At 35.7% G+C, this 12876-nt stretch overlaps 1 protein-coding gene across 1 annotated transcript in view; it reads left to right on the plus strand.

Moving 5' to 3' along the window:
- The first annotated feature begins 1869 nt into the window (after window positions 1-1869).
- unc-13 (protein unc13 homolog) overlaps window positions 1870-12876 on the plus strand; it is a 217859-nt gene continuing 206852 nt past the window's right edge. Inside the window, exon 1 of the mRNA XM_089642160.1 lies at window positions 1870-7930. Coding sequence (XP_089498286.1) covers window positions 2765-7930 — 5166 coding nt within the window. The 5' untranslated portion in view covers window positions 1870-2764. The remainder of the gene's footprint in view (window positions 7931-12876) is intronic.

Genomic DNA, 12876 nt, shown 5'->3' on the forward strand with positions numbered 1-12876 from the left:
ACTTTCAGGGCAATTATTTGAGATATGTAGAGAAAAGTTTGTATAGTATACGTATTTAAAATATTATGTGTATATTATGCTACAAATAATAATTGCAACTTAAAGCTTAAAAAAATAAATACAAACAGCCAATAAAGCTCATTAAAGTATCGCTAGCAAAACAAAATTTCCTTTACTCATCCCTTCCCTTTCTTCCAGTTCTGCCGTTACTGCCTTCCCACCTTCCTACTCGATAAACAGCTGGGGTATGTGGAGGCCTTTCGGGATTTATTCAGATCGGGAACAAACAAAAAAAACACTTAGCGGGAAAGCTTTTCTCAATCGGCTTCACTTTAAGGCCGCTGAAAGCTTCACTTGTGTTTTAATTTGGAGCTTTCGATAAGCGCTACGTAAATTTTTAATTAAAATGTTCGGCCAATACATTGTTTACAATTCATTCAGATTTGCAAAGCTGTTTCATAGTGTTCATTTGAATCGTGCATCTGTAATATAACACAGCAGTAAATGTTCATATTCAATTTTCTGAATCTTTGAGCACTAAAGAAAAATTTCTTGAGCAACTGCCACTGCCCTACTTTTTAAATATTGTTTTAGTTATTTAAATAAAACTGGAGAAATTATTTTCAAAAATGATTTTTTTTTATGTTTCTCAATTTATTTCTATTATGATACCATTTTTTTATTTTGACTACGTCTGCGATTATTATTTGGTGCACCCATGATATTTATTTATTTATTTATATTTTACATGTATATTTACAGAATAAAAATATCCATTAACAAATATACATTATACAATCATAATTGCCTAATTAGCAATTTAAATTTAGTAATGCGCAGGTGGAAAATGTCGATGTCAGAGGCTAGTGAGTTAAGAAGGCCTATCATTCTTCCGAGAGGCATTGCTGATGGTAAGTTAGTCCTACATCTCGGAAGAATGAATGGTTTGTGTCTACGCGCTCTTGCGAAGTTATCAGGGACGTAAAATAAAATTTTATTCAAAATTTCTGGATTGTTGATGTGACCGTTCAACAAGTTATAGGCCATCATCAGCAACGCAGCTAATCAGATATTACACAACTTTGCAGTTAGTGTAGTTACAGAGTTACAAAAATTTTGGTAGTTCGCGTATTTAAACCTTTTAAATTTTCAAACAAACTTTTGTTTGGTGAGGGTTTCTTCCGTACGCCACCTTTTATACGAAATAAAAATAATATATCTAAAAAAAATTGTTGATAGGTAAGTAGTATTATTTACAAAACGATTATTTGTAAGATATCTCTATATGTATCTGTACGCGGAAGACAGATTCGCTGTCGCCCTGGGGAGGTACCACCGTCCCTGATGGTCCAATGATTTTATTCTTGTAACTATATCTGAAGGTGGAAGACAGATTCGCTGTCGCCCTGGGGAAGTACCACCGTCCCTGGTGGTTCCATGAGTTTATTCGTGTTACTATATCTGAAGGTGGAAGACAGATTCGCTGTCGCCCTGGGGAAGTACCACCGTCCCTGATGGTTCCATGAGTTTATTCGTGTTACTCTATCTGAAGGTGGAAGACAGATTCGCTGTCGCCCTGGGGAAGTTCCACCGTCCCTGATGGTTCCATGAGTTTATTCGTGTTACTCTATCTGAAGGTGGAAGACAGATTCGCTGTCGCCCTGGGGAAGTACCACCGTCCCTGATGGTTCCATGAGTTTATTCGTGTTACTATATCTGAAGGTGGAAGACAGATTCGCTGTCGCCCTGGGGAAGTACCACCGTCCCTGATGGTTCCATGAGTTTATTCGTGTTACTATATCTGAAGGTGGAAGACAGATTCGCTGTCGCCCTGGGGAAGTTCCACCGTCCCTGATGGTTCCATGAGTTTATTCGTGTTACTCTATCTGAAGGTGGAAGACAGATTCGCTGTCGCCCTGGGGAAGTACCACCGTCCCTGATGGTTCCATGAGTTTATTCGTGTTACTATATCTCGGATTGCCAGCCGCGCTTCTCGGCCGTTAGAAATTTCACGGGGAATAAATTATTCGGGTTTATAGATACGCTAGTATGATAGCGAGCTAATCGGGTCTCCAAATTGCCTTCTTCGATGCTGGTTGAGTGGATTTTGAAGATGAAGCCCGATGCATGAAGAAAAGAGGACTTGGCTGAGCGTTTCGAAAGGTGAGTATGCATATTTAGGAGTTAGACCTTCGTAACTAACATATTCTTTTGTTCCTTGTTACAGGTTCACACAATGCGCTCTCGAGGCTCGTAAAGACAATTTAATAGTACGAGAAATATAAAATAATGATATCATTGGACTGTTTTGCGGGTAAAAAGTATGTGCTGCATTGAACAGTGTTATTAATAATCTGTTACCAAGTTTAAAAAATGTGATAAAAATGTGTAGAATAAAATGTGCGGCGAGTGGCGCTACGGGCCGCCCGCTCGCACCCTCGCTCCAGGGCAGACTCTGCAAGGGGAGGAATCCATTCAAAGTGCAACGAAAATCATATCAAACGAGATGAGTTGATTGTTACATACCACGGTATTCAAACAGATTGTAGCATATCAGTGGTGTTATCGAAACTAATTCAAAGTATTTATTATCCGTTATATTATAAATGTTAAAACTCTTAATAAATAAAGTGTTGTTTTTAATTATTGAAGAATCTAGATAATTTCTATCGAAGTAAATACTTGTGTGTTTGAGTTAATTTTTCTTATAATAATGAACCTAAATTTGTCGAGTTGACGTAAAATTGTCTATAAGTGATATGTAATGGAGGGCCAAGGTCATATGGAAGGCGACGGCGTAGGGGCGGTTGCACTGGCCGGGATGGGGGCAGCGGGGTACGACGGCCAGTCCGACTACATCATCAGTGACTACATGGAGCGTCTTGGTACCCGTCTTAACATCTTAGAAACAGAACTCAAGTACGCGTGGCGGGCTCTAGATCTCTTGTCTCAGGAGTATATCAAAATGTGGGAGAGGTTGGAACGCCTCGAAGGGTTGCTCTGTGAGCAACAAGGGGTGATAGCTCACCTTTTGGACTTTTACACGGCAGAAAGGGGCACGCCCACCTCTCGCTTGGGGCAACTTGAAGTGATTCGAGAGATTTTAGGAAACGGGACGGTCGAAGATGGCTTAGAAGAAGGCGTTGAAGCAACTGGAGTCACAGCTCGTATGTTGATAGACGTCGATGTGGATCCTGATGATATGCAGCTTGTCGTGCCCGATTCCGATGAGGCATTTTATCGGAGTCTGAATCGCGCTTATCGAGAGGATTTAGTTTGTAATGAGCCATCTCGGCCATCTTCCCAGTTGGATATGATTTGGGAAGATCCAGAAGATTCGGAAGATCCCCACGCTAAAGATGAAGTACGAGAGTTAATGGAACAGGCTCTGGAAGATGAAAGACAAGAAGTATTTAGTGCGATGGACTATAAAGACTACCGTGGCAACTCTCCTTGCGTCAGTGAAAGAGACCTGGCTCAACTCTCTAGACTGAGCTCAATAGACCAAATAGCCATAGAGAAATTACATGAATTAGATAGGTTGACAACAAAATTACAGAAAGATTCACAAGACCTCAAAGAACTGAAAAGTAGACTGATTAGTCCCCAACACGTGCAACTTAAGATGAGAGATGATAAGGAAGTGGATTCAAGAACGCTAGTGGAAGACGGGAATATTATTGATGAACAACTTCGTCAAATATATGCTGATTCTGAAAACTGGAGTTTTAGTAGCGGTCCAAGAGGTATAGAAGAATTGATGCTGCTGGCTGCTAGTGCAGTTCCTGCTGCAATACCTCCGCCCCCTCCACATGCTAATCGGTCTTCTTCACGCCTCTCCATAGCAGACAGTACCGTTAGTACTGATAAAGAAGTGGCTGATGCTATGGCTGGTGGATTTAGGTCTCCAAATATCACTTCTCCACGCCATAAATATCATGTAGAAAAATCTGCTACGACTGAACCCTACACGACCGTGACCGGCAGATTAGCTTATAACTCTGCTGTAGCAAATGTAGATTCCCATGCTAAACCTCCGAAATCTCCCGGAGCTCTCTCACGAGATAGATTCGATCTTTCGTATGCTTACGGTGAAACTGATTATAATAAAATGTACGGGAACAATTTCCCGACTCAAACTATTTCTAATGAGGCTCTACTAAAAACTACTGACAAACCTGTGTCACCAACGTTATCAGTTCACAGTATGAGAACTCGTCAGGATGGATATATAGATTCTGCTGGCAGATTAAATATTCAACAACCCGAGGTTAGAAATCATTCATCATCTTCGCCAAGCCCTCCACCACCAGCTCCTCGAGATGGTGGAGAAACTTTTCTTATGCCTGAAAGTACCTTGGTTCCAGGTCCTCATCGAGGACCATCTCCAGTTTATCTTTCTGCAACTAGTCAACAAGCCACTTTAAGTGCTCAACATGATCATGGGAGACTTAGTCCTAGATCCCCCAAATCTCCAAGAACATCTCCTCGGCACGCGAAAAAAGATCCTCCAAATATAGTGCCCGCTAAATCTGACTCTGGCTTGTCGTCAATGAGTGGTTGGTCTAGTCTTGAAAAAAGTCCAGGATCGCCAAGAACTAATAAAGCCCCACCGATAACCTCACACTTAGCCGAGCATCAAAAAGTTATCCAGAATAGAGCAGTATCACCAATTCCATCTGCAAGTCAGCCAGCGTATTCTGAAGCCAAAAGATACCTAGAAAGTGATATAGATTCACACATGCATGTAAAACGAAGCAGTTCAACAGTCAATATGGGGCATCACTCTTCCGCATTCTCGTCTGTAAAATCACCCCAACCTATTGAAAATGGCCTCGAGGCTTACGAACAATATATGTCAGAATTTTCTCAGAGTGGTACAATGGACGTCAGTTCCATCATTCGTAGAACAATGGGAGTTCCTGAACCGCAACAAAACCCGGCGGTATTTAATGAATTTTATTACCGAAATGAGCAACCCGCCATATACTCCGTGGCGGGAAGTAATCGTCAACAAACATTTACTACTGTGTATACGTCCGGTTCATCAAATTTACCACAAAATTATCCTGATATCATAGAATCTTATAATGATCCCATGCTCGCTGCTCAAGCTTCACCTCAAAGATATCCTCCTGAGCCTAATTATAGAGCTCATACATTAGTTCACCATCAACAGTCCGCTCAAGCCCATGCTCAGGCTCAGGCTCAGGCTCAAGCTCAGGCTGGAAGAAAACCCTTAACGAGGGGAGTATCTGTTGGTGCAATGCCTACCGAAGGTTTAGCAAATCACGAAGGTTATAGGAATGCTATGCATCGAACAATGTTTCCTTCTGGAAATATAACCGATGCATTATCGTACTATCCAACATCGGCAAGATATGACTCAGCCGCATTTAATTTACCAAGAAAAGACTATAATGATCCAGCAGCATGGTTGGCGTCAGATGGGTCTCAATTACCCCATGATTCAACGTCCAGCTCAATGGATACAACAGCCAGTATGACTTCACAGACTATGGCAAATAACATGCAAGCTACAAAACAATACCAAAACCAACTGCAACAAGAATATTTTAGACATCAACAAAGAGAATTTGAGCAACAAAACATTAATCAACCGATTTACCAAAATGCTCAAATGTTTCAAAATCCCGAAGAAACTAGAGATCAACAAAATCATAGAGAGTGGTCTCAGAGAGAATACCAACAGGGCGACCAAGATTTAAGGAACACAAATTTACATGAACAGCAACATCAACAACAACAACATCAACAACAACATCAACAACAAGCTGCAATGCGGCAACAATCAGGTGAACAGTATTATAATACAAGTGGGCTTTTAGTGTCACATTCGGGCTATCTTTCTATTTCGTCTGACTTAAAAAATGCTAAAACTCAAGAAAAAGTGACAAAAAAACCTAAAAGAGGTTCTTTGAAGCAAGCCATGAGCTCAGTGAGTAGTTGGCTACCTGATTTGCACCTTCCTAAAAGAAATAGATCCCTCTCATTACCTTCGGGTGTGGATAGAGATGACGTTGTTGTTCAAAAAGCACCAAAACCCGAACCAAAAGGAAGAGGTACAGGACCGCTACCAAGAAAAAAGAAAAAATATCCCCTTGTAGCCACTATGTCTGGAATTCTGCAAAAAGCAAAGAGAAAAACAAATACCAGTAGTCAATCTCTTTCTGATCCCGAAACTTCAGAAAACGAGTGGTCTGGTGGTAGATCCAGTGCTCAGTCCGAGGATAGTGACAGTGTATTTTCTGATGCTCCATTAGACGGTAGTATGTTTGCAAGAATCGCCTCGAACAAAAAACAAAGAAGGCTTAGTCAACAAGAAAAAATGGATCAACAGCAGAAAATACAACAGCAACAACTGCATCAACAAAGCCAGCAGCTAGCCAGAGTCCAACCCCAAAATAATTCACAACCTCAATTTGAATTAATGTCGCAGTCTCAAGAGATACCAGAAAATGAACAATTAGTTATGAGAGATTCGCCGCCCAAAAATGTTGAGACTGTATCAAATTATAGTGAAACATCGCCCCCTCAACCCGTGTTTGCACAAATTAAAAAACGACACTCAAAAGATAGAGACCAGTTATCCGATGGTCACAAAACAGAACCAGAAACAGATTTGTCTGATAATGCTCCTGGGGAAGAAGAAGGAAATAAAAGTTCTGGTAGTCAGAGTGGTTCTTCTTCAATTTTCGCTACAATCGGAGATGTCAAAAGGAGAGAAGGTTCAGATGAATCAGGCGGCGAAAGCAGATCATATGGAATGAGTGGAGGCTCAATGGAGTTTGCCGTATCTCGAGCACTTGGAAAGTACCGTTTGCGGCAGTCTTCTTCTATTTCAGACGATCAAATATGCCTAGATGACCCAGCACCAAAACCAGATGATTTGGCAACATTTGATGAAACTGAAGAAACCACAAAAGAGGCTCACAATGAACCTGAATTTAAATCCACACAGCATGTAGTGAAACCACCCGAAATTGTTAGATCTTTATCTGTGGAAGAACCATCTCCTATCCCTGAAGGAAGTCCATCAGCACAAAGCATCAGAAGTCACTCAAATAGATTTATGCCAAGGCATCAGCAAAGCTTAGATGTTCCTTTTTCAAGACATGAAGATGAAGACAATAAAAGTACTCACTCGTGGAGGAGTGGGTCCAGAGTATCCTCAAGAAGGCAAAGCACCGAAGATAGCATTGACTCGGAAGATGAATGGTATTGTTATGAATTACGAAAATTAGAAGAAATGGAGCGTCAGTCAGTAATGGATCTTGATAGAAACGAGACTCTAACCGAAGAACCTGAATTTGAAAAAGATTCAAGTCCATTCGAACCTGACGAAAATGTCAAAGAAAAAATGTCGTTTGTTCTTAGAGAACTCAGAATAAAAAGAAAGCCAATAGAAGGTGTTTTAACTGTAGATGATATGAAAAGAGAAACAATACAACAAACAAAAAGACGTAATAGTAATAGTAGAAATCAGAGCCCCTTAACTGCTCCCAAATCTGCATACGCGGAGTTTGCTAGAGTAACAGATTATCAAACTTGGAAGGAAGCCGATGAACTTAAAGAAGCAGAAGAAGTTGTCGAAGAACCATCAAAACCAGAAGAAAGTGACATAGAAGAAGATGAGCGTGACGAGGATGGTGACGAGTCTTCTGGAGAAACTTCTGGGCCAGACAGTCCTGGAGAACAGAGTGCAGATGAGCTGGATGATGAACCAGTGGCTACGTTTTCCCTCTCTCAGCCGGCGTCACAGGATACAGACCCTGCATCTCCACCACCTCAGAAGGATGGTCCTCTGGGCAGCAAGTGGAAGCTGCTCAAGACCCTGAAGGAGCGGAAGGCGGAAGAGAAAAGCAACCAGGAGACAGCGCAGGCTGCAGCCGCTACTGAAAAAGATAAAGTTAGTACAAGCGTTAGCTACCTTATGCAAAAATTCTACGAAATAAGGGTCAAGAGCTAAAATTGTTAGTTTATAAGTTAATACTAAACTTGTTAAATATGTACAAATATTTAATTATAGTAAACAATATTAGCAATTCCTAAATGAATATTTCAAACAGAAAAATATGCGGTCACTTCTAGGACTCGAACCCAGGACCTTTGCCTTGCCGGGGCCCGGTGAGTCCTAGATGTGACCGTATCTTTTTCTGATTTTTCTGTTTCAAATATTCGTTTGGGAATTGCTAATAGTGTATTCAATAATTAAATATTACAATTTGAGGTTTTACTCATTAAGTTATTCCAAAAAATAAAATACAAATATTTTATTTATGCCAGTAGTTGTACATCCAGGATATTAATTGAAAGTTTTTCACACTGCGAGAATCGTGGATGGTTGATAACAGTCGCGCTCTAATAACGAGTGCTTTCCATGAAATATGTTTATTTTGATCTTAAAACTCTAACTTCTGCAGAAAATGCTAAAATAATGGCCTTAAATCTGAGAATGCAATAATTATAAAGCATAGTTCTTTTGTTATACGATTCCTCCATAAAGATTGATGTTTGAATGTTTCAATCATACAAACTTTAAAAAAAAATTGTCTGTAAGCATTTACTATTAAGGTTTTTTTTTCAACTAGATAATAGAAATATTATGATGTTTATGTATAATGTAAACAATTTTGTATGAAGGCTTAAGAAATTAATCGTATATTTAATGTTTAAAAATTTATTAAGAATATCTGTTGTGTTACACACTTGTTCATTTATATTAATATTAAAACTTTTTTTAAGTAATTTGTTATCTATCGAATCATTACAAACTCATATCATCTTGACCAAAAATCTTTACTGTCTTAAAGTCCATATATCTTATCATGTAATCGACAAAATCCATCCAATCTTCGCTTTTCTTGGAAGTTTTATAGTTAAATGTCGAACTGTTCCTCAACATTTCCATTCTCATATGTTATAAATTTAGAGGTTCAGTATTTATACTTACTATCAGTTCAAATCATTACCATTACATAACATTCACAAAAGCTTTCACTCTATACACATGTAATCAATGCAAAAGAATAAATATTTCATGATAATAATATGTCTCATTCAAAAATTGTACTTTATTATTACAAGGCGATATTTAAAACAATGCCTGTTCATTGGTTATAAGTTTACATTTAAATGTGATTATAACCAGGAGTAAAATTAACATAAAACGAGTATTAGTGGTCGATATTAGAATTTTTTTTAAATTAACTTTTGAAGGTTTTAACTTGTAAGTTGGTCGTTAGAAACTATAGAATGCCAGAATCCGTTAACAACATTGTAAATTGAGTGAAAATCTGTTTTACTAAACTTGCAATTGTAACAATATTGTTGTGGTCTTTTGATTGAGCCATTCACTTTTAAATGAGTACTTAAATACTCGTAGGAAATTGATTGTGGTAGCTTTAGATATAGTGGTGCTTTTTATAGTTAATATTAGGTGATACACGTAGAATATTTAGTTTGCACTCTCAGTGGTGAAATTGCGATGATTATTATGATAGAGAACTCCATAGATCTTAGACAATTTTATACAATAATAATTAATTAACTCTGATGAGCTTTTTCAAAGAGTGAGTAGTAACAATTATTATTGTCGTTTAAAATATTTGTAATTGTGAACTTGATAAATAAATTACAATAATCTTGGACAAATATATTTCAGAAAAAATTTGTGCTCTTATTTATTATAGAATGTTGTTGCTTCCTGGCGTTTAGATTGTATATTTTAATTGCATTTTAGGCGTATTGGAGGTTTTTTACTTACTTATAGTTAAATATTGCACTTCTGAAATGAGTTCTTAGGGAAAAACATACTCCACTTATATTTTATGGAAAGAATTTTCCTTGAAATAATATTTTTAATTCAAATCATAATCAATTAAAGTTAGGAGTTTGTATGCATCGTTAAATGTTGGAAAGTTGAAAATATTAATGAAACTCTCCTTTGAGCCAACTGCAACAAAAATGAGATACTTCAGCGCTTTCAGCAGCTCTCTTTGTTTATTTTGGAAAACGTGCGATTAATCCCCTTTTTGTAAGAAACTAAATTTTAAATAGTTTATGTTTAATGTTTATGTTTAACTTTGATAGAAGCACACTGACCAAGACTGCTTCTCTTTTACATTCGTTCTGTAATAGAGAATATAATTGACCTTTTTTTTCAGACATTGATTAATTAAAAAAAATCCCCACAACAGTCAAAATGGTTTTTGAGAGGTTAAAATCGTTTTTTCAATTTATTTCATTTAAATCGATTCTATAACATGTCTATGAGTGAGAATGGATAAAATATAAAACAATAAAATTCTTTTGTTTACGAACCGGTCTTTTTCACGAATTGTCTGCGACCAAAAACTCGATACATATTTATACGCTGACTGCATCCAGAGAATTTTTCCAGATATAGCATTATTGGTATCAGTGTTATTAATTCAGACTCCGAGCATATCTTTCGAATCGCAGTTGTGGTGATATTTATATATTGTGTATTCCAAAAGAATCCTCTGTGAAATATCCGTGTGCTTTCAGTTAGAAGAGATTCCACTGAAATCGAGACCAGATTTCTGTAAATCCTAAAAACTGAAACAAAGTTGGATATTGCATTTATATGTTGCATATCTCGTATTTCTTTTTGGTGGAAAGCTTTTATCGGGACAATTCTAACTTAGGTACTATAAATAAAACAAGAAAGAAATATTTTTCCTAAAGCATTTAATTGTGTTATTCATCTAAATATTGTACGTTCAGTTTTGTTAGAGTAGGTCCAATAAAACAAAATACACTTAGTTTAAAATAGGTGTGTTTGTTACAAAATAATATTTGTATGAATATGTGTAAAAACATAACTTTATATAAAAATGTGTTGTTTTAGATTACTCCAAAGCTTTATTTGGAAGGTACTGCGGAATGTGAAGTGTTCGGAAGGTTGTAAAAGGAAAATCTTTTGTTGTTGTTTTAAGAAATAATTTCAGAAAATTCTTAAAATTTTATCAAAGTAGACAAAAATACTTGTAGTTTGAAAATAATTTTAAATATTTCGCTAACCTCGTACAAAGAATAAAAACGTCATTGTCAGACAAAGAAAAAACAGAAAATAAATGTGTAAAATGATGCATTCATTGCAAGCCTTTTTCTATTTCAGTTATTGTCAATTATAAACTTATTAAACTCTTACTTACAATTTACTATACCTATAATTATAAAGCTATTTACATCATATAAAATAGTATAAAATAGTTAAAAATAAAATGGTTTAAAATCAGCCATTGATGATAACTCGCTTTTTGTGACCCCATTAGAGGGTATTTTAGTATCTCAAAATGGGTAATTAATTATATTAAGAATTAATAATTAAATATTGAATAAGATAAATTAAACACCTAGTCCATTGCACAGGTTTTCACCGGACTTGTGAGTCGATAAAATAATTATAGCGTGCTTTGAAAAGTGTAAACTGCACCGCTTAAGTGATTAGAACCATGATAAAGAAAACACTAGATTAGCTTAAACCTAAAGCAATAATAAGTAATGCTCCCTTGTATCGTGATCAAGTTATAATACTCACAAATCACTGTGCTGATTCAAACTGACAAATTGATGTTATTAGTACATACTAAAACATCAAGAGATTGATTAAACTTTATATGGTTGATTCGATAAAATTATTATCTATTTCTAGTGTTTTCTTTATACCTGGATTAGAAAGATTTGCACAATTGTCAATAACAGATAAGATGTTTATTAAGGGTTAAATATCCTGAAAATTATAAACTTTGTTTAAAATTATTCATTTTTATATTTGAATGGAAAGTAAAGACAGACCGTCAATTAAATACAATAAGCAGGAGCATTTTAAAAGGTTTTCTTTGAAATATTTTAAGCATAATTAAACCTACATGAATATGGAAATGTAATCAAAATATGTACACTCCGTGTTCATTGACTGACACTTTCAATAGAAAATACCATTTTTTTTCTTTTTTAAACAAGTAAAAATTGTTCCCTTTGAATATGTATGAAATATATTATTATCTGCCACTTATGTCTAAGACTTTGCAATAAAAAATTAATACTTTTTGCCATAAAAAGATATGTTATTATAAACGAATGAAGTTACATAGTTAATGTCATTTTACAATTTTCTACTATGCAAGTTTATACTCCAACACTACAGCATTTATTATTTAATTGAATCGTCTATAATATAATAACTGAGCTTCTAATAACTAAACAATACTTCCACTATAACAATATTGACTTAAATGTACCTTTAACTATAAAATTATATTCAATGTATTCCGATTTGTAGACTTTAGCTTAAAAAAATGTTCCTACTCGTATTCTCAATTTATGAAAAACAGTATACCTAGTTTATATTTTACAGAATAAACTAATTATTTATTTACCATAATCGTAAGCTTATTTATTTAATCAAAACATTAATGGCCTATAAAAAACTACATACCTAACTAGTATTCAATTAATTATTTTTAAGCGTTCTATTAAATCCTACTCAAAATCGCATTGAAAGTTTTAATAATATGTATTTGTTAACAATCTTTAATCTTATGAATTTCTTTCTACGTTATAAAGTTTACTAAGCTTACTAAAAGTATTTAAAAATGTATTAACCGATAAAAATATTATTTCTATCAAAGTTAAGACAATTAAAACGAAACACTAGTAAGAAATGAGTAATTTGGTTGTTATTTCGTGCTAATTAAAGTAATTTCAGTAACTTGTAAACATGGAAGGAACAAGGTTGATATTTATTGAGAAAATTTAATGTTTCATATTAAAGAATGTTGTTAAAAAACTAAATGTCTAATGTCTGATCATCGAAATGCTTTATTG

Source organism: Hesperophylax consimilis, chromosome 2 (assembly GCF_061612785.1).
Source record: "Hesperophylax consimilis isolate HC1 chromosome 2, BYU_Hcon_1.0, whole genome shotgun sequence".
Classification (NCBI taxonomy): Eukaryota; Metazoa; Arthropoda; class Insecta; order Trichoptera; family Limnephilidae; genus Hesperophylax; species Hesperophylax consimilis.